The 27321-nt window shown below is 40.9% G+C and overlaps 1 protein-coding gene across 1 annotated transcript in view; it reads left to right on the forward strand.

The window, feature by feature from the left end:
- Positions 1–327: 327 nt before the first annotated feature.
- atf6 (activating transcription factor 6) overlaps positions 328–27321 on the forward strand; it is a 31837-nt gene continuing 4843 nt past the window's right edge. The window contains exons 1-15 of the mRNA XM_062395351.1: positions 328–569; positions 1588–1664; positions 1946–2024; positions 2983–3080; positions 3761–3884; positions 4165–4368; positions 5983–6128; positions 12016–12201; positions 12691–12782; positions 14162–14314; positions 16322–16417; positions 16508–16610; positions 17409–17473; positions 18625–18736; positions 22335–22419. Of these exons, the coding sequence (XP_062251335.1) occupies positions 470–569; positions 1588–1664; positions 1946–2024; positions 2983–3080; positions 3761–3884; positions 4165–4368; positions 5983–6128; positions 12016–12201; positions 12691–12782; positions 14162–14314; positions 16322–16417; positions 16508–16610; positions 17409–17473; positions 18625–18736; positions 22335–22419 (1720 nt within the window). The 5' untranslated portion in view covers positions 328–469. The remainder of the gene's footprint in view (positions 570–1587; positions 1665–1945; positions 2025–2982; positions 3081–3760; positions 3885–4164; positions 4369–5982; positions 6129–12015; positions 12202–12690; positions 12783–14161; positions 14315–16321; positions 16418–16507; positions 16611–17408; positions 17474–18624; positions 18737–22334; positions 22420–27321) is intronic.

Consider the following 27321-nt stretch of genomic DNA (forward strand, 5'->3'; position numbering starts at 1 on the left):
ATTATGTCCGTTGCTCCTTACCCTCACAACTATTGACAGACAAGTGTGTGTAGGTGTGTGTGTGTGTTATATACTTATATCTTTGTGAGGACCATTTTATGCATGGACCCTACAAAGCGAAAACATGTTTGGAGGGTTAGGGAGAGAAACCTCAAAGTTAAGAACTCATTTTCGTCACCACTCACTTTCAGAAGAGCGGAACTCAACAGCACAGTCTCTGACCCTGACTGCCGTACTTTCACGCCACCTTGCGGTCTGGTGGAGCAGCATCGGCAGTAGAGTTTGCTGTCCAGTTTTGCCGACGTTGGTCCCTCGGCGGCACCCGTAGATTTATGCTAAAGTCAGACGTGTATCTTCGCGTCAAGCGGAAGTCGACATGCAAAACAGTTGAATCATGAACACACGTACGAACCGTTGCTCGGTGGGAACTTGTCACAGCGGGATTATTCACTTATTGATTTAAACGAGGATGTCATCCGTCTTCACGTTACACTTGGAGGAGCCACAGCAGAGACCAGAGATGGACGGTGAGACCGGACTCATGTCCATCGACCAGGGAGGAGAGTGGGGTAAGAGACGGTTTACTACACTGATCACAAGACATATAAAGGAAGTCCAGTACAACTAATGAAGCTGTGTTTGATCCTTATTATCAATTATGTTTTTAATTTAGATTTGTCTTAATGCTGCTGCTTACAAAACCACCAAAGTCTGAGGTGGAGGGAGAGAGTGTGTTTCCATCACATGCTACAAGTCAGTTAGCATTAGCTAGCAAGTGATGTAACATGGTGTAACATGTAAATAATAACGTCTCAGCCTTTGCATGTCCCCTCCGTCTTTACTCTTTGCTGCTAAATATGAATAATTGAATATGTTCAGGGAAGAAGCTGGAACTTAAAACGATGAAACAAAAACAATAACTGTGGGTCTTGCTATCCTTGCTCTTTAATTTGTATGTTTCCTCAAGTTGTATTCTTTTGTTGTGGTATCACTACTTTTATGTGTTATTGTTTATTTTGGGACTATTTATGCAATACATGTTTGTAGTGGTTAATGACAAAATCAGGAAATACAATGACAAAGCTCCTAGAGTACATATCACACAATGATGGTTTGGTTTCTGCTCTATGTTTCACAACTTACTCTTTTATCGGAAAAAACCTGAGATCAGAGAATCATGTTGTCTAAAAATCCCACAATTCAGGATTAACACAAATGCAGGATTAATGGTTTTAGGACAGCAGGAGGAGAGGCTCAGTTTAAAAAGAGGTTAAACACGTACCTTTACAGACTGGCATTTTTATATTTAATATTTTTTGTTGTTTTATTTCATTGTTTTAACATATTTTTTTACATTTTCTGTTTATTACATTGCTGAGTATAATTTGGTTGTCATATGGTCATTTGCATAGGTTTTCATTTTGTGAAGCACTTTGTGACTATTATTACATAGTTACAAGAAAGGCTCCAACTAGCGATCAATAGCTTTTTCTCATAACTCCACCTTTTTCCTAGGTATCCAAAGTCATAGTTTGTCTCTTGATTAAACTCTGACTCATCTATGTCCCATGTTTTCTCACCACACAGACATAAGCCTGTTCGATGAGCTCGACAACCTGGAAGATGCAGTTGACCTGCTTGAGGCCTTGCAGAACCCTGGCTATGTGAGTAACACTCTCTGAGTATGCAAACTTTAAACATGGAATGTGGTCTCGCATGAAATGTGGCCAACAGGAAATGTGCTAGTTCACACCATGATGAAGTGTTAATGTCAGAAAATATCCATTGGCAGTGACAGGAGTTTTATTGACTGCTTCTTAAACACTTGACCGTCGACTCACTTAAAAATGAACTAAGTAATTACATTTCTATTGCTTACACTATTATTTAATTAGATGTTGCTGATACGATTCACTGGTTAATAATTTTGTGTTTTGTTTGTCAGGCCAACGAGGCTCCAGATCTGGACTTTGATATTGATATACCTCTGTGGAATGAAGTGGACACAAGCAGCATCTACACAGGTACAGCGAAACATGTGCTGATCATGGTTGTCACATTTCATTTTGCAAAACCAGGAGTTGGGGCAGAAGTAAAATAGTCTGATATATAAATATGATGGAACCTGTGTGTGCTGTTGCACTGTGATCAAATTGTGGCAAGTCGATTATAATGTTTTTCAATAGTCACCTTCCACCAGTCATAATATTGTGTGATGGTGCGGTGATAAACAAAAGACAGAAGGGGCCTGTACTTCGAAATAAGGTCAACATATCCGAAGTATCTTTTTACTGATTTGACTTCACTGGACCTAACATTGTCTCTACTGATATCCTCTATTACAAAACATTGTCATAAACATGAATCAAGTCCTCAATATGATTTGGAAAGAGAAATCCTGATACCTTCAGCGAAAGAGACAAGTCATGTTTAGCACCATATGATCACTTAAGAGTAACAGAAAAACAAACACACCAAATGATTTTCATTTGTTAAAGTCAGGTTGAGGATAAACTGTCAATAATTAAACATTTTATTAACTTTCCTAATTTGTGAGTTTAGATTCTTTGTCTGATAGTAAACGTTTTTTTCATGATATGTGATGCAGATGAAAAATGATGCAATGTCTGACTGTTTTATGCAAGAAGCAAACTGGCTTTGAAACGTTACATCCTGGTGTAGCTCATTCATTAGGTGTGGAGAGGGAAATATGAAGGCTGTTGTTTTTTTTTCATGGTAAGATAAGATTAACTTCATTGAATATGGCCGCCATAGTTTGAGGAAAAAGTTATGTGAGATATTGAAATCATCAAGGTTTTTACATGAGGTGTAATATGTCACATTATATAGATGAATAATATCAACTTAATGTGTGTGAATAACCAATGAAGGTTAACACACATCCCATATTCATAACCCTTCATATATGACACGTCATCTCTCTGTGTGTGTATGTGTGTGTGTTTGTCGTTGTGTATCCAGATGGTGAGGTGAGTGTGGACTCTCTGTCACCTGCCCATACTCTGAGCTCTGTTCCCTCTCCTGCTTCTGTGGAGGCTCTGTCCCCCTACTCCCTACAGGTAAGTGTCACTGTCCTCAACTGTTGTCCTCCTAAGGGTTTGGCATTAGACTTTCATTTCCAATGCAAATTTGTACCTTTGTTAGTGCACTTTATTTTGTTAATATTTAAATATATGTCCATGTTGGGGCATGGATAGGACAAATTAAATCCTCATCCAGATGGTGTTTGAACATTGACAGCTGCTACACACACACACACACACACACGCACACACACACACACGAGTAGTAATAAAAGCCTTAAACACCTTGTCAAACTAATAATTTGCTCTCGATCTGAGCTGTGTCCCGCCCCCTCATTAGATAAAAGGTGCTGACAACTTCAGCGACATTAGCATAATTTAGCAGGCAGATGTTTTCACAATGTGTCAGAACAAGGACATGGGTTAGATCTCTTTCTGACCCCAACACAGTCTGCACACGTATGTCTGCTCACTGAATCACCCTGTCTGGATCCAAGGACACGTATGTCTCCAGGAGTCTTTGAATATTAACAAGGACACTTCATCAGCCATATCTGATCAGATGTATCTACATGTATTAGATAGAGTATGACGGGTTTAGTAGGGATTATTTGTATCTCAGATGCATTTTCAGTGTCACTATAACCACTGCTTCCCCTTTAGCAGATTGCTGGTATTTAGATGCAGGATCTAAGTCACTCTGCCTCCCTATTCAGGATGAGGCCCTGTCGCTACAGTCGCAACACTCTCCTCTTTCGGTCTGCTCAGAGTCCAGTGGATTTTATGAAATCCCTACCCCAGCCAAGACAGCTCCAAGGAGGACAAGCCAGACCCCACGAGGTGACGCAGTCCCTGCATCTGCTTATTATATATCTTTTAGCCGTCGTCTACATTTGAACTATCTGTCCTAAACCAGCCACGATCTGTGTTTGTAGAGTTCTGAGATTAGTAAAGGAAACAGAGCTAAATGTAATGTCTCATTAGAAAATGAGCAGGACTAAAGGAAACAGCCTGTAATGAATGCAAACTTCTGCAGCCTTTCCTTGAACTAACATGAACTAACTTTTCTTATCTCACTCGTGCCAATCCCCCCAACCCCTTACACACACACACACACCAGCCAAAGCAGCTCAGTCCATCAAGAGGCCGATTAAGATCGGACCAAAAGTTTCCATCCAGCCGAGGCCGCTGATCACAGCTGTGCCGCTCGCTCAGGCAGGAGCTTCCCTGCAGGCCAAGACGATCATCATCCAGCCCCTGCAGACCACTGTGCTGCCTGTAGTCAAACCAGTTCCAGTCAACATCCAGCCAGCGCCCCTTCCAGGTCAGAGGTCTCACTGCAACACATTGAAACACATTAGGAACGTTTGCTCAGATATGTGGATCTCTGGACATATTAGCAAGCAACATGATGATGTAATTTACTAAGATTATTTGGTAATTTGTATGATTTATAATTAATAATGTTTATTGTTTGTGATGTATTTGTTTTTTTCACTGAAACAACCATTTACTTGGTTGTGTCTTGTCCAGCAGAGGGTGCTCTAACCTAATATTTTGCTCACTGGTCAGCTTCATACCATAGTACACAACTTGTATTTAGATGTTAAATGTTTGCCTTTTTAAATCCAAAATATGTCTAAATTTTGAATGTTAATGAGAAAAGTCCAACAAACATATTATCAAGAAAATGTTATGTTATCCACAGGTAATACAGAGACTTCTTATCAGCTGGTGTGTGTATCTGCATTTAAGTCATTATCAGCCTTGCTTGGTGTACCAATCTGGTCTTCTGTGTGTTACATCAACAGCACCCAGGCCAACATAAATACTTATCTCATTGCTTGGGACCCAAGTGGGTGGAGTATCTGACCTCTCACGACATGAATTTGAACTTGGCTCTTTTGTCTGCCTGGTAATGGCCAAGATGGAAGATGGCTAAGGCCAAGTCATCCAAGTTTAGGACCCCAGATGGAAGTGAAGTCAGGCCTGCTCAGTGTAACGGGTTTCATTGGTTTAAGATGCTCTTGCAGCTGATGATTGAGATCAATGCTTCAGGGAGATGAAGAATTCAAAGAAATCAGAGATGTTAACAGATGAGTTCATATTTTGTAGAGCTTGACCTCGGTAGTTGTGTGTTTCCGGGGAACAAACAGGCTCACTGGTTTTCCCAAGGCTTTTAATTTCTTTTGACTTTCAGCCTCTTCTTACAATTCTTCTTACAGAGCATGAGCACAAGACATAATGCTGGCACCACTCACATTCATTAGCAGGCCTGGGTAATACTTCTGCACTATTAGAACTGACAGACTCTCTCAGCGTTAGAGGTGAAGCTTGCTGGGTCAGTTCTGACTGATGAATGGTTCCTGGCACAGTCTCACTGGGAGGTGTCGGCTAAATAGCGGGAGGCTCCTACACCAACAGCACATTTAGTAACACAGACAATATTGTTTATTCTTGTTGAGGTTTGTGTTTCTGTCAGACCTCGTTGTTTTTTTCTTTTTAAATGTGGGCACATGTGCATGTTTATGTGCGTTCATGCACATAAAACTCCCGACAGCTCTCAGTAAGGAATGTGGAAGTTAAGGACCACAGGTCAAGGTGGTAAACATCCTCTCCATCTGTACTTTAAACTCAGAAAGTGTCTTTAAAGGGGTCAACATAGGTCATCAGATGTGATGGGCGTTCAAGGAGCTGAAAGGGCCATCCGCAGCTGGAGGCTCCTCAAACACCACACTGATAGATTTCCCAGCTTTTATAAAATATCAGCATTTATGTTTATGTTATTGTAAGATATGTTGGGTAAGAACATACACACAAACACATAATCACAGTCAGTTTTAAAGAGTGTTAATCACAGAGTAGGTATATGATTATAGTATAGCTAGGTAAGCTAACCCCATGTAATTGAAGTGTCTATGTGTTATGCCTCTCTCAGGTCGTCCTATAGTGCTGTCTCAGCCGAGCCAAGTGCTGCACATCCAGACGCCACAGGCCGTCACAAGCAATGTGGTCACCATGCCAACGCTCAGCCAGGACAGGCCTGTCTCCGTCACACTCCGAACCTGTTCCTCAGATGATGATGTGAGTCAGTTATGTTCTCCTATCTATTAGTCCGCACATAGTCCAGGAGCACTGAGTTATTAATAGCAGGCGTGTTCCCATCCACCTGTTTCTGAGGAAAAAAACAGACCGGAGACGGATCATGACATGTGTAACTCTTAATCTTTGCATTGAAGCAGTGGATGGAAACACAGTAATTTACATGTTCTGTATTCATGAGAAGTAATTTGAATGATTTAGGCATAATGTTATAAAAGTATAAAAAATAAACTTTTTTAGTTTATTCTCATCGTCCCTTATTTTTGATCGGCTGTTATAAATAATTAGAACTTGAGTTGTATTATGAAGCACAAGAGTTTGAAATCCTATAACTGGGTGGAATGGGTGAAAAATCATGTTTACAATTCTAGCTTTGTATGTTTGTATCTTAAAAAACGTAGAATGCTATTTGATCTGGGGTCGCTTAAAATCTTCAGGCCACTTATTTTACATTGACCAATTAAATCCAACCATCATGGACACCTGATTATCCAAACCAACTGGGGACCACAGTGTTTTACATGGATGTCAAACAGTGTCTGTGTGTTTCAATACAGCAGCGATAGTTCTGCGCTCAGGGGAAGAGTTTCTCAATCTTTTCCTCTTCTGAAGGTCACACTGCATCTTCACAGGAATAATGTGCACTTTCAGTAGTGGTGTTTATGCGTGTGTGGACTTGCAAGGCCTTGCTTGTGTGCACTTCCATGTAGCTGCAGGCTTATAAGATTATGTATATGTTTGTTCTCCGCACTGTGAACTTAAAGATAGATAAACAGATTAACTGTATAGATAATTAATTGATGGATGTTCATGCATATGTACTGTTATGTTGTGAGGCCAAACTTAATTAATGAAATTAATTAATGTTTCACTCAATAATTGAAAGATACTTCACCAGAAATGTAAAAAAGAAGAATAGTATGTTCTATTGTGTCATTCCAAGTTTTAAACATCCAAACTATAATTTTTGAGGGTAGATTGAAGTTTATTTTTTTTATTTGTTTTATTTGACTTTAGTAGAGAGGCCTCTGCATGTCAGATCATTCATTAAAATGAATGAGTTCAGTCTTTGCCAAAACGAATATGCTTTTTATCAGAGTATATCATGAATAGAACAGACAATACAGTCATGGAGCCACAGAACAATCTGTGGATGATCATACCTGAGGGGTTTCATTGGAAACATCGACATGTGATTTTATTGTAGTTCAGACAGTTCCACTGAGGGACATGACTCTGTGTGGGTGACAGAAATCCTTCCGTATGTTGCATTCAGGGGTGACGTCAGGACAGCTGCAGTGCACAGAACACACACACACACACACACACACACACACACACACACACACACACTAACCATCATTAGTTCTCACACACTCCTTTTACATAGCTCTGCAAAATGACAGCACAGGAACACACAGAGCTTTGACGGAATCTTGTAAGGTACTGTTAAGTGCAGCAGGGACTGCCCCAGAGATTTAAAAGTTAAAAAAGAAAACTATATTATAGTTTGTTTTGTTTATAGTTAAAACTTGTGGTCTCTCAAGAATAGCTCCCCATCTTTTGTCTGTGCTGTTTTATTTTGAGTTGGAGAGTCATATTCTTTCAAAGGATTGTGGCTGTTGTTTTTCGTTCAGATTTTCTGCAAAATCTCTTCGCCCAGTCCGAGCTGTCTGCCTCCGTTGTGCAAACTGGGAGATGCCGTGACTTTCAACAGCTTCAGTGTTGTTTCAGGCTTTGGTCTCCAGCGCAACAGTTCCTGATGGCTTGCTCTTGTCTGACCTTTAGAGAGTTGAGAAACATGTTCTCACTCCGTCTTCTGTTTGTGAGCAGGACTTCCACATTCACACCATATTTACTTTTGCTGTCCACCCCACACTGGTTTGGGAGAGAAGTTGCACAAATGGACCATTGGACTTAAGTAGGTTGATGAAAGGTCTCTTAAATTGTGGTGATTGTTGGATGACCGCAGTAAATAGATCAAATTTTCAGCTATTATCGTCTTTCATGAATGATTTCTGTGTGGCCCTGATTCATTCCTCATGAACATGAGAAACATAAATCATAAGCTAATGTCTGAATGCTCTGTTTTACCAGGCTGCTTCATGTGTCTTGGCATTATCAATGTTTTCCATCAAGGGTTTTTTAAATGAGGAACTCAACTAAAGTTTTACAAGTGGTTATTGTTTTATGAATGGCTATGTTGACCACCCTAATAAAGAGTAGCGAGGAATTGTTCAATTATCATTTGGCACAATGGAGTCAGGAGAAGTGTTCATGCCAGACATGAACAGAAATGTCAGGGACTTCCAAACCCCAGAAGCCAAAACATATTTGCCTCTCAGTCAATTGTAAAGCCAACCACGTCAATAAAGTTTACAATAGGTGATTAAAATGGGATGGGCTGTACACAATAATTGAGAGGGGGATTTTTTTTAAGCCTTTATTGCTTTTTAATAAAAAATAAACTGAACGTCAAACGTTAGTTAACAGCATTTCAGCTTCATTTTATTGTTACTATGCAGTTGTTGAAAGGGACAGTGGTTATTTCCGTGGCCCATTGACAAGCTCTTGAGCCATAACCCCGCTGTATGAGTTTACGCTTGTGCTCGGACTTGTTGCAGCTGGGTTCACTTTATAGCAACTGGACTTGGTGGGCCAGGGCGTTGTGTAAAATGCATGTTAAAGATGACATACCTGTGCCAGGTGTTGCTACATGTGGTACTATCTACAGTGTGTATGTGTGTGTGTGTGTGTGTGGTTGCTCATGTTCTTTACGGTACTGTGTTATCGGCCTCTAGTTAGCCGATGTAAGCCCGGGTGTTACACGGCTGCTAACGATTACATGCTTCAGGCAGGTGTTGTGCCGGGCGAAGCATTTTGGGACAGCTGTAAACAGCCATCAGGGATCGGGTCACTGTAATGTAATGGGCTCCTGCACACGAAGGATTGTGCTCTGGCGGAAAAACAGCCCGGCCTGGAATTGCAGGCCTCAACAAATCCTCCTATTTGTAGGATGGGGATGACTTACAGGAAGGGACCCAGGAAAGCCCGCTGTGATTCTGGATACAAAGTGGCCTCCTACATTTAACCCAGATGTCGATGCTTGTTAAGTTGTCAAGGTTTCAAATCGGTGCGAGTGGTTGAGTTAAAGTATAAAGAATCCCCTTGATAAGTTTCCTTGACATCAAAATGACACCGATCCAACAGGTTGCATCAGACAAGTCCATCTAACAAGACTTCATTTTGTTTTCCCCATATTGATTTTATAGAGTTACCATATGTTGTGTTGAAAATCTGTTGGGTATTTTAGCTGAGTGGATTTCCAGCTCATGTTTTTGTCACCACATCTGTCTGCGCTTGTCTTTTAATGTGTAAAACCTGCTTCCATAATATCCAGCAGCAAAACTACTGGAAACAAGTCAGAGAAGCCTTTGTTGTTTCATAACACAAAGTCAGATACTAAACTTTTCAGTAAGTTGAATGTTTATTGATAATTAAAGGCAGGTAGACAATCTATTCTTACTGTTGCTAATGACATTTTTCGTTTGTTACATCCCTCTCAAATAATGTCCAAATACCAGAATGTAAAAAGAGTCCTAGGTCTTTTAAGTTGGAAAAGCTTTTTCCCCCTAATACATATAAATGAATCAACTTTTATTCAGTCAATTGTCTTAGCTCTTTGAGAGAATTTAATACCACAGGTTGACATTTATTTCACCTGTAGAGGGTGTGCCATGGTTTTAGTTGTTTTAAGACCTACAGTAAAATCCGGTGACATTTTCACCCCAACTTGTTAAATTTCGCCCCTCCCGTTAGGGTAGGTTAATGGTTCATCTCACACTTCCTCCTGCAGTAACCCTTTGGATGCTGGATGTAAAAGATGGAAAGATGCTAACCAGCAGCGTGACAGTCAGGCATTTGCAGATCTGTTACGGTTTTCCTATAAACTCTTGCTTGTGGTTGTGCAGAAATTCTTCATTAGTTTCAGCAACACCCTGCTGATAAATCCAAATTACTAAGAACGACGCCCCAAGACTGTAACTCACTGATCAGCCTCCCAACAGCTGTCTGCAGCTGGGCTCTCTGCAGGTCCACACTAGCAGCTGGTGGCATGTGGCCGGCTCACGGGGACCATGGCAATTTTCCTTGTTTATTTTTCTAATGACACTTATAAATAGAGTTTGAACCAGTGTTGGCCTCATGTCCATTCATGGACTTCATTCAGAGGTGCCACTTTTTTCGCCTCCTGCCCCACATTTCCCTCATCGGCCTCATTGTGGCGACGCAAGGTTCCCCCATGGTCTCCGCTCCCCCTGGTAACCGCTTTCTTGCAGCGTTCCCAGGCTCAAGCTAGTGGCACGGCTCCCAGATCTGTGCTGGGAGACAGACGGGTTTCTCAGGAGACGGAGCACAAATACTAGGATCCAAATAACTTAATCACCAGTGGGGCTATTAGACCCAGGCTCTTAGAAGCTTACCCCTGGGAGGGTGTTTGGGGAAGGGGAAGGGCAGTAGAGGGGTAGCTATAGGGACTTGATGAACAATGGAGGTTTTCGAGTGATCACGGATACTGGTCGTGTTCATTTGTGATAGGTCATGTCAAGATATGGGCTGTTTCTGGTTAGCATAATAAAGGGCTGTGATTTCAGGTCACTGCTCACTGACCTCAAGTAGAAATAAATCCCACTACTCCTTCCTACGCGAAATTTGAAACTGCTCTCATGTATTTATTTACTCAATAGTTTGATTCTTTTTACATTTTCTTTTTGTCCTTTTAAAGTTTATCCAGTGCTGATCTGAAATGGAAAAATCCAGAGAATCTAAACAGTAAAATACTGAATATCTGATCTATTTATTTGCAGATGAACTTAAGCATGTAAGACTAACTACTGCAATTAAGGTGGTTGGACGTTTCTTTTTCTTTTTTTTACGTCAAGACCTACAGCGTACATAGTTCCTCAGTGTTTATGTGTCTCTGATGTGAACCCATTCCTCAAACTGTGACACGCTCCGTAAACACGTACTTCTTCACGTATAGAACAGAGGTATTGAAAGAGGCCTCTTGACCTCTCACAGGATGTGGGCATAAATATTGTTTTAGCAGAAGCTTGATCACGTGCACTCACAGGTTTCTTTTAGAGCAGCGTTAAAGCCCTGATTTGTTGCATAGGTGTCGTTAACCTCACGACATGTCTTAAACATGTCTATTTATTAATCTGTCACTAAAGTAAACTGGAGCTTTAGCAGCCTGAGGGTTCTCCCGGTGAGAAAAACAAAGTAGGTCCTAGAGGTTAGACTTCAGGCTCCCCTTGTTTCTTCTGTTTACTTTTGACAGACTTTTTATAGGATGTTTCTTCTTCTCTGCTAGGGACCCATTTTCAGACTTCTTGTCTGCTTTCACATCTTGTTGTGAAAGTGGACAGTCTTGTTCAGGGTATCACATCCTAAATAAGAGCAAGTGGGAACTGGTGCAAAAAATGAATGAATGAAAAAGATGTTAGTCTGGAAGCAGCTGTAAATAGGAATAAGTATGCACAACATACTTATCTAAGAATGCCTATCCTCTGTTTTAAAGTTGTGCTTGCTGGTTTCTTCCTATTTATTTTCCAGAGAATCATTGAGATGTTTTCACAGTGACACGGAATGAAAAGCCTTTTTAAACCAAATAGCCTGTAGAGCATAAATAAACTTGATGTCATGATTAGCCTGTGATGTACAGCTCAACAGGTGGCTCAGGCAATTCACCGCTTTCCCCCAAATAATCACCCCTTTCCTGTTTGGATAGGCATCGAGTGGATCAAGGGTGAAATGGATGTCGTGACATGAAATGTTATTCTTGTGCCTTTGTGTCTGTGTCTCACCTCAGTCAAAGTTGTCCCAGAGACAGCAGCGCATGATAAAGAATCGCGAGTCAGCATCCCTGTCTCGGAAGAAAAAGAAAGACTACCTGCTCACGCTGGAGGCCCGCCTCAAGGTGGCGCTGTCCGAGAACGAGGTGCTCAAGTGTGAGAATGGCAACCTGAAGAGACAGCTGGAAGGCCTGCTGAGTGAGGTAAGAGTTTTAGACACTGCAGCTTTGATGAGGACGCCCTTACAGAATGCTTCAAGACTGAAAAGTAACTGAAAAGTAACACGCAAATCTCATGAGGAATTTAACAAAGAAAAATAAATCTATGCCTTCACAGTGTACTTTCAAACATGCACTTAAGTCTGGACATTTTCCTGAAATGTTCCAGAGGGGCTGCATGTGACATAGCAAATACAATACAAATACAGCAGGAACAATGCTGGTAAACTCACAGCAAGTGAGTTTGTGTTTTGATAAGGAATACATACACAGTAAGGTACCGTACATGCAGAAGATGCTGACGAAGTTATCAATTAAGACATTCATGGGCAGATGCTGTGCTCTGCCCAGCAGAATGTGCTGCCTCCTGCATGCTCTACCGCCTTTGCCTGACATTTTTCTGCAAAAATTGTCCTGTTGTGAACACATCTGAGAGACTGACAATCTGACATGGTTTCTTCTTTCTCCCGGCAGAACACAGGACTTAAGACATCAGCGCCCAAGAGGAGAGCCGTGTGTGTCATGGTGGTTTTGGTGTTCCTCATGCTTAATGTTGGACCAATGGGGTAAGCTCATGACAGTGAACGTCTGTATACTTTTAAGTGCCCTACCCCATAGCATGGTTAGTTGTTCAATGGTGTAAATGCAGATACTGTAGTATGAGGAAGATAACTGGCAACAGCGACATATTATGAATGCAAAAAGTGTAAGTCTACTGAAGGAAAACAAATGGGAAGCCCCATGACTCACTGTGGGAATTACTGCTCTCATGTAAGACTCAAAAATGTTTATTGAAAACAGTACAGCACATTTCTTATTGCAGCAACATGTTTCTGTTTTTACAGAACAGAACCTCTCTTCTGCAGTTACTAAAATATCGGCCTAATAATTAAACTTGTCAAATTTGAAACAGCCGACACTTAAAAGTTAATCCGGGCAATATTGCTCTTGTGTTAAAGCTCCAGTCTTCTGAAGTTGTTGTCAGAGTTTATAGATCTTTGTGACTTATGGGTGAATAAGTTTCGAAACAACCTGTTAACTTGGATGGGACAGTAAACATTTGCCACTTAAAAATATGAAAAAGAGATCTTTCAGATTATTAACAAAGGTATAAAAAAAATGTATGTGGCAGTTTAATTAATCTCTGCTTGTAATAATATACGTTTAAGTTTAATAAAGTTGTGTAAAAGTACTCTGGGGAAAAAAGAGCTTTATTACACCCAGTTGCAGGGATTGTGTAATTCCCGAAAAGGCATGCTCCAACAGTCTGTCTCCAAGTTTAAAGACAGATTCTCTGTTCTCATGTTGTAAAAATGTTTGTTCTTTTCCTGGGAATGACTTTCTCCTCAAGGATGCAAGCATCTACTTGTTGGAGTTGATGGCTTTGATAGTATGTGTGCGCTCTGTGCTGGGAATGTGTTCTTTCAATTGTTTTCTGGAGCTTAAATATGAAAAGGTTTCTTAAGGCCCACAGGAGAGTTTGCTTTTGTGATTTTAGCTGTATTCACAGTAGCTAAACTCTGTGTGTGTGTCTGTGTGTGTCTGTGCGTCTGTGCGCTGTACCTGTTCTCCTTTCTGTGTGTTTTGTGTTCGGCCTCTCCTTTGGAATGTGAAATATGCCCGCTTTTGAGGTCAGATCCTTTGAAATGAAAACGCCACTCAGTGCAGTCGTGTTGTTGAAAGAGACTGTGTATTTTTGCTTGTGTGTGTGCCCCGGCGTGCTTTGGGTTATTCAGTCTAGATCGGAGTTCAGATTCTGCTGCTTGACTAAAAATGGGGAAAAGCCCTGCTGTGCACAGGATGTGGCCCTCATGGAATTCAGTGGTCATCTCCATCCCGTACCAAGCTCTTGTGATTTTCTGTGTGTTTTCCTCCGGCCCGAGTGTCCTTATTTCACCTGACCTGTCTCCACTCCCCTCACTCACCTGTCTTGTTGTTTATTCAGTTTGTTCCAGGGTGGTCCGGGCTCCAAGCTCCAAGTTGTTTCCATGCAGAGCAGCGGCCGACACCTGCTGGGTTTCTCCTCGGAGGCGGAGACGATCGTCGTGACGGACCCCAGAGAGCCCCTGGACAGCAGCCTCTCTGGGGCGGCCGACAGGTAATGAGCTCAACCCCCACAACACCTTTCACAACACTATGTTCAAGCACCATGTCAGCGGACCAGGATGCACCTGTGCCTGCACTGAGACTGACTAGTACAGCTCATTACAGCACGTGTAAACACATGCGCCAGCCGATTACCAATTCTGTCCAAACGTCTGCCTTTCGAGCGCTTCCAGGCCCCTGGTTGGTTGGCCAGCGGTTTGTGCTTTGAGTAACAAGGTGGGAAATTGGGGTCAGGCCTTGTTTGACATCGAGTCCTATATTGCCAGTAACAGTTTATTTTTCTAAAGGGTTATATATTTGTCTTTCTTTAAATACACTAGAGGCCCAGCAGTCTCATTTGTAAATTGCATAAATAACACTCTTGTTTGGTACATTACCTGCACCCCCATGTCCCGAAAGTGATTTTTTTGTGTGGTGGTCAGCGTCTGATGTCTGCATGGCGTTGCCAGTCTGTGTTGTGTCAGATCTCTCCGTAGGGTATGTCACATGTTAATGTGAAACATTCATCTGTAGGATCAGGTTTCCCCGCAGCATTAACCCAGCACGGGCAGGAAGGAACAGATTAGCTTTTACAAAAGGGGTGAAAGGACCAAAATGCGGCCTAGAGGAGGATGGTGGGGCAAGATATGCAACCTAATCTTTGGGTTCCACTGAACAGGAAGGTGTGTTTAGTAGGAAGGTTAAAATGGGCCCCTCAGTTAGAGTTATGATCAGGTCTTTGTGGTCTGACATTATGTCTCGCGGAACCATTTCCAGGACGTTTAGCGACGGGAATGTGAGGCGTAGCTGACGTTTCTTGGCTCGGATCGGGGAGGCCCAGAGGGGGGATTACGTCGTGGTAGACGTTTTTCTTAACAAGCCCCCTGCAGGTGGCTACGGGCTGTGGACAGTCTACATCAGCACCTCAGGCTGCATAATCATTCACTTGCACAGCAGTACCACAGTTTTAATTACAATCACAGTAACATGTGAGAGAGGGGGGGGGAGTCATGCAATGTGCTGCTGATCCACAATATATGTAAACATACCTTATGGTAACAAGGCATGCCTTTAGGCTGTTACTGTGCATAATCACATGGGCTAAGTCGAGCGTTGGGAACATCACAATGCCTAAAGCTAAATGGTCAGAAATATTGCTGTATTTAGGATAAAGGATTCTGTGTAAAGAGAGGAACATGATAATCTCTGTGAACCACCTGATTTCACACGGGATACTTTTAAAAGCAGAGGGATGCACCATGTTTGACTGTTTACCATCTGGCCCAATGCTGAGCACACATCAACCGGCAGTGTGGTGTGTCCCTGTCCCCGGTGGTGGGAGACTAATGATGACCGGTTTAGCTGTATTAAGCACTGGAAGTTGTATCTAGTGTTAAATCATTGTAGTTGGTTTAGGTGTTATTAATATTGTGATATTTGTTAGTACATTTTTTTTAATGTTGCTCCTATTTTTTCATTGTGTAGTGTTAACAGTCATATGTTAAGCCACCGGAAAATATATGAAATATATACAAAATATCGATTTAGCACTGGTATTAAAAAAACAAAAAAACAATACACAACCTTAAATATACTCACTAGCACTGTAAGTTTCTCTGTAGCATGTTTATGATTAATATCATCATAATTTACTGCAGCATATGGACATATCGTGTCATGTCCCTTTGCAAGTCAGCGTTTTTGTGCATACACTCTGCACATGTCTCATTAATAACCAATGTAATCTGATAGAGACATAATTGGCCGCACATTAATGCCACGCTGGATTCTTCATCGCACAGCTTTTCCTCCTCGTCAGAAGTGTTCACATGCGTCTGAGGGCGTGCGGCCATGTTGGCTCCGGGTTTGCATTCAAAGCATATTCTCAACATGTGGAATATATTTGCACCAGATTGCGATTAGAAATTGTTACAATTTCGGAGCATCTGAACAGGACCCTGTACCCTTATCACTGTTCTCCTCATTTAACAGCCACTGTCGGCTTTTTATTCGGTTTCAGCTCTGAGGATAAGGCCCTGATGTTGGTGAAGGATCCCCTCTATCTAAGACCCCCCCCGCCCTGCCAGCCTCCTCTTAACAGGACCAAGTGCAAAGAGTAAGTTGTAAAATCCTAAATCCTGGCACAAAATCCACCACATCTTATCTGAAATGTAAGAAAAACCCCTTTGTTAACTTTGACTGGCAGGTTGGCCCATGAGCTGAGGGGTTGGGTCCACCGTCATGAAGTGCAGCAAACCAAATCCAGGCGCATGAGTAACGGCAATCACAAACCCACCAGGACCATTCTGGTAAGTCGGAGCAGCGTGATTTGAAAAACAGGAAAACTAATCTAATGATCCAAGCGAACGAAATTTACACAATGTTCAGGGCTGGCATCAAAGCTTAGAAAACCAAACGTCCCTTTTATTTCAAGCCATTGCTTTCAGGATAAATTGGGTTTTTGGCAAACTAAAACCTCTTTCTCTACCATAGATTCCACCTCTCCCTCGCTATCGCCCTCTCCCACCTTCCCTTTCTCTGCCTCTCATTTCTCTTTATTGGGCTGAGTTTAATCCGACAGCCCTGAGAAAGTAAACACAACACTTAGAGGGGAGCTGTAGGATTAGTGCCCCCTGCTCTTTTTTTCCATCATTTTCGTTCTAATTCTGTCACACTAAGTCCAATCTACCAAGAGCTGCCCACTTAGCATAGACCCATTCGTCATGTGACTATAAACAGAAAGGTGGATGTGTTTACTTCTCACCTGTATTAATATATTTCTTTACACACACTTAAAACTTCATTATATTTTAACATATAATCAAAGTAAAGAGTAAGGGTATGTAAAAAGAAACATATTTTAGTTCATAAAAACTTTTTAAACATACATTTCTGTTCCTATTATTATTCTGCATGTGTGACTAAAGAGTTCTGTGATTTAATGTGTTGATTTTCTGACACAATGGTCACTTGTATTGTTTTGAATGGAGTCTGTGTTTATGTGTTACGCAGCCTTGCCAACACTAACTCCTGCTCTTTCTCTAATTGTTAGTCAATGTTATTATGAAGCAATCAAATAGAATTCTATTTCTCTTTGTTCCAAACAGAAAACAGAGAATAAGGAGGCTGCCCAGATTGTGACCGTTCAATACACAGAAACTACTGAGGAAAAGTGAGTAAAACCCTTTTCCACAGAGTGTAATGAGTAACGTCAGTTTCAAACAATTAAATAATTTGACCAAAAAATTATCTTTTTGATTTTTAAAAGCTGATTCAAGTATTTTTTTGACAGTTAGAGCGTACACTGTAAATAACAGAACAAATTCACAGTAACTACTTGTGTGGTAAACTAAACACAGTGGTGAAGTCAAATGGCGAGCGGTGGAGTTGCAGACTGGAGTGTTTATCGTCAGCGGGATCTGCCGAAGTAGATGACCGCATGACTGGAGTTGTGTTTGTGCTTCGTCGATGACGTAAAGCACCTGTAGACATAACAAACTGCATTGTTTTTTAGTTTTTACATTGTGCCTTGTGGGATTTTTATTTTATTTCGAAAGATTACCTTTGTAAACTGTGTCAGATGTTTTGGGGTCGGTAAGAACCGTTTCTACTGGATGTCAGTCAGTGGCAAAGATCACCTACAGATTTTGTCCTAGTTGTTACTCTGACGATGAAACATCCAAATATACAAAACACAACAGGAAAAGTCCCTTTCAACAGTTGACGTCTGTGGGCCCACTGGTTTGCCAGAATAGAAATACACAGAAAATTCTAATTTCAAGCCTGGCACAAAACAAAAATATTGGTTTCCGTCCTCTTCATCTAATGTTTATAGACGATTCTTTCTTTCTATAAATTAGGTATATTTATATATTTTTGTATTGCTTCCACTCTTTTCTTTTCACATGTTGATTTACAGTATAGACTGGGTCATCCGCTCTTGTTTAATTTTTGAGTTGTACCATTTTTTTTACTCGATTGTTCAGTTTTTGTTGTCCCTGCTCCAAACTGTATCTCTATTTAAACTGAGAGTAATGTTAAACCAAAGTCAAATTCCTTCAATGTGTCCACGTACTTGGCCAAACAAAAGTGATTCTCACTCTGTATTGGGGTCAAAGGGGCCGACTTGTCAAAATAGTATCAGTGCTTATAGTACATACTGCGATACAAGTTTGATGATACTATGGCAGAAAACATAGATTATCAGCACTGAGTCAGACACACACTTGTCACTCTCGAAAAAGCCAAGGTCAATTTAATGAAGGTTTAAGTAATTTTAGTATTTTTTGTATTATAATCTTGTTATTCTCCATCTCCCATCAGGAGCCCTGGCAGTGAGCTGCAGGTCTACTACGCCCCTCACCACACCTACAGTGACTTCTTTGACGAGATCAACCGCCGGGGCGACACTTTCTACGTGGTGTCTTTCCGCAGGGTAATGTTTCAACTCAACACCGATCTGAGCAGAGAGACCGTCTCTGGTCTCTGCGGGAATTTGTGCCAGTGGGGAAATGGATCACGTAAAGTAGAGATTTCAAGGGGAGGCTTATACAGCTCAACCCTAATCAAATTTCAATCCATTTTTGTCTGTCACGAGATTTCCTTTTCCCAAACTGACGATAAACAGTCACTATTTAATCACAGCATGAGTAACTTATGAATTATAAATTATACGTAATAGCTCTTCTCCGTCACAGAACCAGTTGATTTCAGAGGAAATTGCAGGGTGGGCAAAGGGATGAAATGCACATGCCCAGGGGTGTAACTAACCCTTTCCAGTCCACTTTCCTTGGTCCATTCCTAATCATCAAGAGCGTGTTTTGGATTTCTAGGCGTCGCCATGTGTCACTGTTAATCTCTTTGGTCTTTATTCATTTGACCACATTTTCCACATTTGAAACTTGAAGCCTGTCTTTAAGCCTTTTCTTTCTTGATATGATTAATTCCTGGACATACTAGTCAGAAAGAGTTCTTGAGAAGTTTTGGTTTCTTGAATACTTTGTTGAACAAATTATTCACAAAAACATAAATAATATATATTTATTTTCTTAGTGCTTTCAGCACATTTAAGTGCAACCCGAACAAAAATAATAAAAATTTGCTATATTCTTTTTCTCAATGTTTTTGATATAGTCCAGTATGTGTTTCATTATTATAATTGCCTATTGTCACGAAAATCTAGAAAAAAGGAAAATAACTTCCTAAGTCCATCAAAAACTGCTAGCCAACAAAATCATGTAGTATCTATTACTTATGACACATAAGATATGTTTCTCACAAACAGTTCCAACGAGCTGAAGTTAGTTTTTATTAGTATCACATGAAAATAAAAAATAAAAACTCTGTGAGTGATGCTAAGCTTTTAAACCCTCAGGATTACCTGGTGGGGCAGGAGGTTTGAAGCATGTGGTCAAAGGTCAATACCCCTCGTCACTAAACAAGTGACAAAAGTCTTGCTCTGTTGGCATGGTGACAGCAGGGACAATGGGACTAATGGTGAACCTGGTCCGAGGGCCTCTACAGGTCAAGTGGCTCTCTTTCACTCTCAAGCTGCTTTGTGTTGTTAAGGAGCAGTGAGGCAAGTTCATCTAAAATCAAAGCTATATATAACTTTGTATTGTAGAATTCAAACTAAATCACGGGGGGGGGGGGGGGATTTGAGAACTTAATTCGTCATAATCAAACAAACTGATTAATTTCAATATGATTATTATTAATCAACCAAAACTAAGAAGAATAATATTTATTATTATTTCAAAGCCTTGGTTATTTTTGAAATAGAGATGTAGAGATGTTTTCTCGATTAATTGATAAATCCAGTAAGAAAATTTCATTTTTGGGGGAAATTGCCAAAACCAAAAGCTGTGCCATCCAATTTTGAACTTTCGACTAACAGCCCAGAAATCACAAGATATTCTGTCAAGAATCCCTTTTAAGATAAAGTTGAGAAGAAAATCTTCACAACTAAGAAAGTGAAACCACAGAATGTTTGGCATTTTTTGACTTAAAAAACAAACAATAAATTGGTTATCTAAATAGTTTCTGATAGATTTTCTTTGGTTGATTAATTGTTAACTTTATAATTTGCTCTATAAGGATATATCTATTGTTCTGACTTTTAGTAATTCTATTCATTTTACTTAACATTCACTTTACCACATGCCTGCTCTTTGGATGTGATTATCACTGTAGTTAGGTTTTTATTTGAACTTATTTAACTTAGAAACAGTTACATAATAAGAGCATCAGTTACAGGCCTAATATTTAGCGTGACCTTTTTCATTATTGCAGACACTTCATGTGCTTGTATTTTGTTTCCTGGGTTTCAGGGTGTGATTGCGTGTCTGAATAAGTGGGTGTGCTTTTGTTTTTTTTTGTTCCAGTCAGTATGATGTTATCCCTGGACTGCCAAAACTCTGGCTTAAATTTGGAATTTGTTAAGATTTTTAAACAAATCACCACCAATTTCGAGTTTGGTCCCTCCACGCAAAAGAATATATTTCATAGAGTTTCATAACGTCCTGCTCTCGGCTCTGCCAGTAGTTGAGGTCACTCCCTGCAGTATGTAGCGCACTCAGACGTGGTCATGCAAAGGTCAAGGTTACTTTGAGCCCTCAACAGATACTTTACCGGCTGTGGCTCTTTTAAATTGTGAAATGAGGTGAAGTGATGGAAACCATAGCTCAGCCACAGCTCTTACTCTACCATCGCAGCCCCGCCTCACTTCACGTGCTGTTTTACCACCTGTGGCTTAACGTAAGTGTACACAGAGGTGTGGGGCTGGAAACACTGGTGGCTTTCACTGTAGATTGGGTCCAACAGGGACGTGGAAAATTCACCTGTCGTCATGGCAGCTACAGCAGGCCCCCTGATGATCCGCAGTAATGTGGTTGGTGTGTTCCTGCCTCCTGCCACTCTCCAGGCAGAGTCAACTCACACATGCATGGGGTTAGAATACCCCCTTTGGGGCCTTACAGACCCATGAGCATGTTTAACTCAGCAAAGCTTGTATTCAAGAGAAGGATGTCCAATTTTTCTGCAAGTCTTGAAGAGATTAGTCAAACTTTATTAGAGCCCGACCGCTTGCTGATCCGCCAATATGAGCCTTTCACAGACATCAGTATCAATGGTTACAGTTCTAAAGTTTAATCTTCAAAATAAACGGTGCAGAAGAGATTGCATCAGTTGTTTATGATTCATAATATAATTTAATGTATTATCAATTTTAACTGTTAATTGTCTAGCCTCAATACCACTTAATTTGGAGTAACCTGTCTCAATTTAGTCTTCTCAAATGGGCTTTTTGTGTGAAATATCAGCACCTCCTTCCAAAGTCCTTATTGTCTCACAGATGTGACGTCATGCTGGTTTCAGTCTTTGGTTCTGGTTTTGAGTTTTTTTTTAAGATGCTGTTCTACAACTTTTTCTCATCGGTTGCTTTGCCTCAAAACATGCAACAGAGGATTCAAGTCCTTCTGTTTGAATCTGTTCTTCGAGCCACAGCTCAGCTCCGCCCTTAACTGAGTGTTGTGTGGGTCGCATGTGTGTTCGCACATTAGCATTCCTCTGTGACGTAACTCCTACTGAGAGGATGTGCTCAGAGAAAAACCTTTCCTGACATTTTCTAATGAGTTGCATAAAGACTCATTTTATTTCTACCAGTAACTGAAGTATTTTCCTCATAAATGCAATTTTTAAGTCAGACTTCAAGTGGATACACAAGTTCAATAAGGGCTTCAAAATCTCAATGTATTAAAATAATGGTGGTTTTAATTGTCTAGGTGATGAGGCAAAAGATGAAAGAAAGTCCTCAATTAAACATTTTATGGAAATTATTGTCTTATGCCTATTACCTTCCCCTATGACCCATGTGTGACGTTATCTTATTGTCCAGTGAAAGTTCGTCATCTGTTAAAAATTCTAGCTCGAGCTCCAAAGCTTGATCAAAAACAAATGCAAAACAGCCGACCGTTTAATTTGCTTTCAAATTAGTTGTATTTTCCACTTGATGACCTTCTCTTTTTTGTTCTTAGGATCATCTTCTACTTCCTGCCACCAACCACAATAAAGGGAGGCGACCCAAGATGTCTTTGGTGTTGCCAGCCATGAACATTAACGGTAAGTGCTGCAGCACAGACACATCAGTCGGGGAGTTTGATCATGAAAGTAAAGCTGGGAGAACCACACCTTCCCAGCAGAATGCATTACATTGTATGGAAAAACTTCTTCAACCTAAACATAGCACTTAAGGTTTTTAAGCTTAATAACTAGAGTTTATGTTCAAATTTTCTTTGTAGATTTTCTTTGCCAAAAAGTTTCTTTGACATCTGGCGTCTTGTTAGTAGATTGTCTTTGCTCCTTCCCTCCCTCTGAGGGCTTTGTGGTTCCTATGTCCTTCATCTTCTTACTATTCTTTCTGCTGCATTGAGCAATGCTGCAATGTGTCTGTACGCTCACTGACTGAAACACACAGAGATGCGAACACAAAAATGTCCTTTGCTCTGAAAGTAAATTGCGGCCTAAACAGAAACTTTTTTTTGTACTAATATAAAATATACAGTATTTATCTTCTTCGTATTAACATAATACAAAAACAACAAAATGCCCCTAAGCTAACTTATAAGCCATCACCTTTACCACATATTTTATTATAACAAGTCCATATATATATATATAACAAAAGACGTGGGTGTACCTGAGACTTTATGCTTGACTGTCTGACTGCACAGTGAATGAAGAGTTTTTGCCGTTTGTTGTGTTGCTATGTGTCTTCTCCCACCTGCCAAGTAGGTTTGTGAGTGTGTTACGTCAGACAGGAGTAGTTTAGCAGAGAAGTTATAACTTTAGATTTATTACCCAGGACATATTATATTTTTGAGCTGTAGAACGGCCTCCATTGCATCACTTGGTCCTTGAACGCCAAGCCTTAAAATATAAAACTATATAATAGAAGCAGTTTGGTTTGAGCACACAACACAAACCGTTCGCTGGGATTGTTGCACATAATGGCCGCCTGTGGTTGATCGAAAGGTCAGGTTACATAAATTCAGATTGTAGAGAAGGGACATGCAGTAGCTCAAGGCTTCTTCAGTTCTTTTTTTTAAACAAACAATTGCTGTCCATAGTTTGTCCTTGTGGGTGGTAACCAGGGTGGGCTTGATTGCATGTTTGGGGAGGGGGGGGGGGGGGGGTCACCAGTCCATTTGAGAAGCCCTCATCCATGTACTTGACAGCCTGCCCTAAAAACCAAACCCAAATATTTTAACACTGGTCTACACAGGGTACGCCCTCAGTGTGTGGAGGATCCCAAGTGTGAAGGAAATAGAAATAAAGTATTTTATCCATCCATCCATCCATTCATCCATCCATCCATCCATCCATTAGCTATCCTTTGAGGCTGATAGGGGGCTTGAGCCAAAAAATGTCACTGCTTCTTATATATATGTTTATATTTTAAATGTGTTTAGTTATCTATTAAAATTGTATTCCTAACTAAGTGTAAGCTATTTGTTAATGAAATACGTTACCACCTTGTTGCTCCCCATGAAGGATTTACACACTTGACTTCCATTGGCACATTTGTTGCCAAGTGGTTTTCCATGGATCAGATAAGTTGACACATGTTCTTGATCTGAATGAGCTCATCATACGTTTTCTTCATGGCCCCTCAGTTCTGCGGGATTATCAATGGAGCATTTCAATGTCGGGTCATCAGAGGATTCAGTGGAAAGGAATCTTATGTGCCCAAATACCTGGTTTTCACCGTTTCAGTGAACTGAGAGGAAACCAATCCATGTAGGGTGTTAGTAACCAGGAAGACAGCCTGCTGTTGTTTGGCTGTTCAACTGGCATTTTTTATCAAAATCATCTTGCTCTCCTGATATCTCTCTGTCTCTCTGTCTGTGGCAAAGCAACATGTTTGATTACGGTTTCAAGCAGCAGAGAGTCAGTGGAATACGAGCCTCTTACTCAGCATGCAAGACATGCCCATTTGGAAATCACTTTTTTCTGGGAGGGGGGTGTTGGAGATTAGGATTGATGAAGGTAAACATTGTTCTTGGTTGGTCTTGTCAAGGAGGAATGTGAAGGTCTGTGCCGATCAGATGGCCCATTGAAATAGCAGCAAAAAGTGAAATCCAAGACCTCCCTTTTAAGCTAATTGTTGAAATGGCCAAACAAAGATGGCATTCAGGGAAAGATATCAGTTCTGGATTTATTCCCAAGAAAGCGGTCTTCAATTTGCATGATCAGACATGGATGATGCTTGCTGTCCGTCTCAAGCCCTTTCCTGCTCATCTCAGGCCTTTCATGTGTTTGCATCTAATGCTGGTTGGATCATGTGGAGTCTTTTATACCTCTGTTACACCAACAATTAGTTTGTATATATGGGTTTTTTAAATGCAGGTAAACCAGCTATAAAAAGGTGATTGACCTCTTTCCTATTGCTAGTAGAGGAGATTTCTGTTTTCCCCCAAGCTGAATCATGTTCGATGCCACGATCTCAACAAATTTGGAGGTGCTCTCTCTCTTAGCTGTCTTGCCAAATTCGTGTCTTATCCTGGGATTCCATCGCTGCAGCTCGAGGCCGATAAAAACCTGTTTCTAATCTAGACTCATTTGACTCGGGAGTGAATGCTGATGTGACTGGGTTTTTTGACCAGTAGAAATGCGTCTCACACCAGCTTCATGTCAGCAGATGCATGTTCAGTTCAGTAGTCTAAGTGCCTGTTCCTCCAAGCAGGTCCTCATTGACCTGACAGACTATCGTTAAAGCACAAGCCAACCAATGCTGACAAAGCAAAGGACGACTATGATTATTTACAAATAGAAAAACATGTGTAGTCCTCCCCTCCGTTACATATGAAACCCCATTTGTCTAACAGATGACAGCTTTCAAGTAGCATTTTAGATTTATGTTGTCTTTGTTTGAACCTTGAAGTGATTAAGTGCAAATGTACACAATTTAGCAGAGTGAGAGTCTTAGAAAAGCAGAAACACTGTCCTGTTTCTGCAGCCTAATTGCTCCACAGCGGAGGATAATTCTTTCCAGCTCCCTGTTGCTGCACTCCTTTAGGAATGCCTTCCTTCTCCAGTCACTAAATGGTTTGCATCTGGAGGAGGTGGATTGACTCTGCTAATCTGGAGTTGTCGGTCGGCCTGTCTTGGCCAATAATCGATCATCACACATCGACACTTTGATGTAAGCCGTCGTCTTTTTCGGTCTCGCTGAGTGTCCACGGTTCAGGGGGTTCTGTTCAAGTTACTTGACCTTGACCTCCCACATTCTCCCTGAAAAGCATAGATGGCTGAGCAGCGGCTCTTTATAAGGGCTGAAGGGTGTGTTTATATAATGATCCTCTGGGTTTGAAAGCAGCTCCATCAAGTGGAAGCGACATGTTTGGAGGAGAGGAATGTTTTACAGATGACATCATTTACAGGTGGATCGACTGTGGGACTGCCGTCTATTTTTACTGCGCTGAGATTGTACATGCACTATTGCTAACAGGCAGCTTTCACTGGGGGTTCAAGGTAGAGCTCCACTCTGCTGAAGGAGTTGGGGATCAGATTTTCCTACTCCTCTAATCTAAACAGTACATCCCCACCAGTCCCCTGAAATAGAGTGCATGTTCACCAAACCAAATGGTTAACCCTTGCTGTGCTTAAATATCCAAAATACACTTCCAACTTGTGCAGCTTTTGATCATTTGCATCAGTTACTTAAGTCTTTATATTTAACTTTTGGCATTAGCCATGCGAGCTGCATAGCTCTGTTGGTAGTAATAGCAATTGGCTAGTCATTGGCCTAACACTTTGATCCAGACTATAGACTGTATATAAAAATGGACGTTGACTCCAAGTCCAGTACGTGAAGCAGTGTCAGTACAGAAAATGTGTTTGGAGTTTGTTTCTTCAATACGCCATGATGTTTATTTTTAATGGTCCCATCTAGAGCCAAATAGATGATCAAAACAGCAGATCACAAACCAATGGGTGACATCTCGGTGGGTTCCACTTCAACCTGACTGAAAATCTCATTTCAATCTTCAATTAACTACTTTTTACCTGCAAATCAAATCACACATAACTTCAGCATCATGTTTAGTGTGGATGTAAATTGTATCATGCTAACAGATGAATATTGTAAGCATTGTGAGCATGTTAGCATGCTGCCATTAGCATTTAGCGCAAGCACAGTCTCACATTACTGCTATAGCCGTGTAGTCTTGTTATTACCTGTGTGAAGATCACACTCAGTATTAAAATGTAATTGTCCTGTAGATAAAGGTGAGCATGCTGTTTTTTCTTTTTCCTGAATAAAATAAATTCTGATAATTGACTGTATGGGGTAGGTTCAGTTTAATTTGCCTAATTGATATCCAATTAGACCCACATTGATTTTTTTACTGACCCAAAACACGTCTTTTAATTCTTAGATTATATTTGGGTATCAATTGCCTCTTTCTCATGGGAAAAAGCAACATCTTTCTTCATGAGTGGGTCCTCAGGTTCTGTGCCAGTCTGGCAGTCACCCTTCTCCTGAGATGCCCTCTCAGGTTTCCTCAGATGCATCCATTGCCAGACATCAGGCTTTTATCAGCACACACCCGCTCCCTGTGTCGCTGAAACTTTCTGGACCATCTCCAGATGGCACCAGTAAAAGGGGGAAGGAGTCCACGTGGAGCAGGATGGTCGATTTGGCAGCTGCATCAAAGAGCTGCTGTTTGAAGTCGGGCCTCGTGTCTGTGTGTTTGTGTACTTCCTCGAAAGATGAACAGGCCTCGAGAGCAGTTAGCGCAGTGGAAGTTAGACAGTTCGGTAATTTGGTGAATGAAAGATGTCAACAGTGAGGGGAATTCAATTTGAGTCTTGGATAATTGTTAGATTGTGGCCCACAATTTACAGGGTACTTATTTTCTAATTGTTGCGCATTTACAAAATAATTATGGGGCACACTAACCACATTAGAGGGTATCGGAACACAAAGTCTCAGAGTTGAGAGTAAACAACAAGCTGTAAACA

Source organism: Platichthys flesus, chromosome 9, assembly GCF_949316205.1.
Source record: "Platichthys flesus chromosome 9, fPlaFle2.1, whole genome shotgun sequence".
Taxonomy (NCBI): domain Eukaryota; kingdom Metazoa; phylum Chordata; class Actinopteri; order Pleuronectiformes; family Pleuronectidae; genus Platichthys; species Platichthys flesus.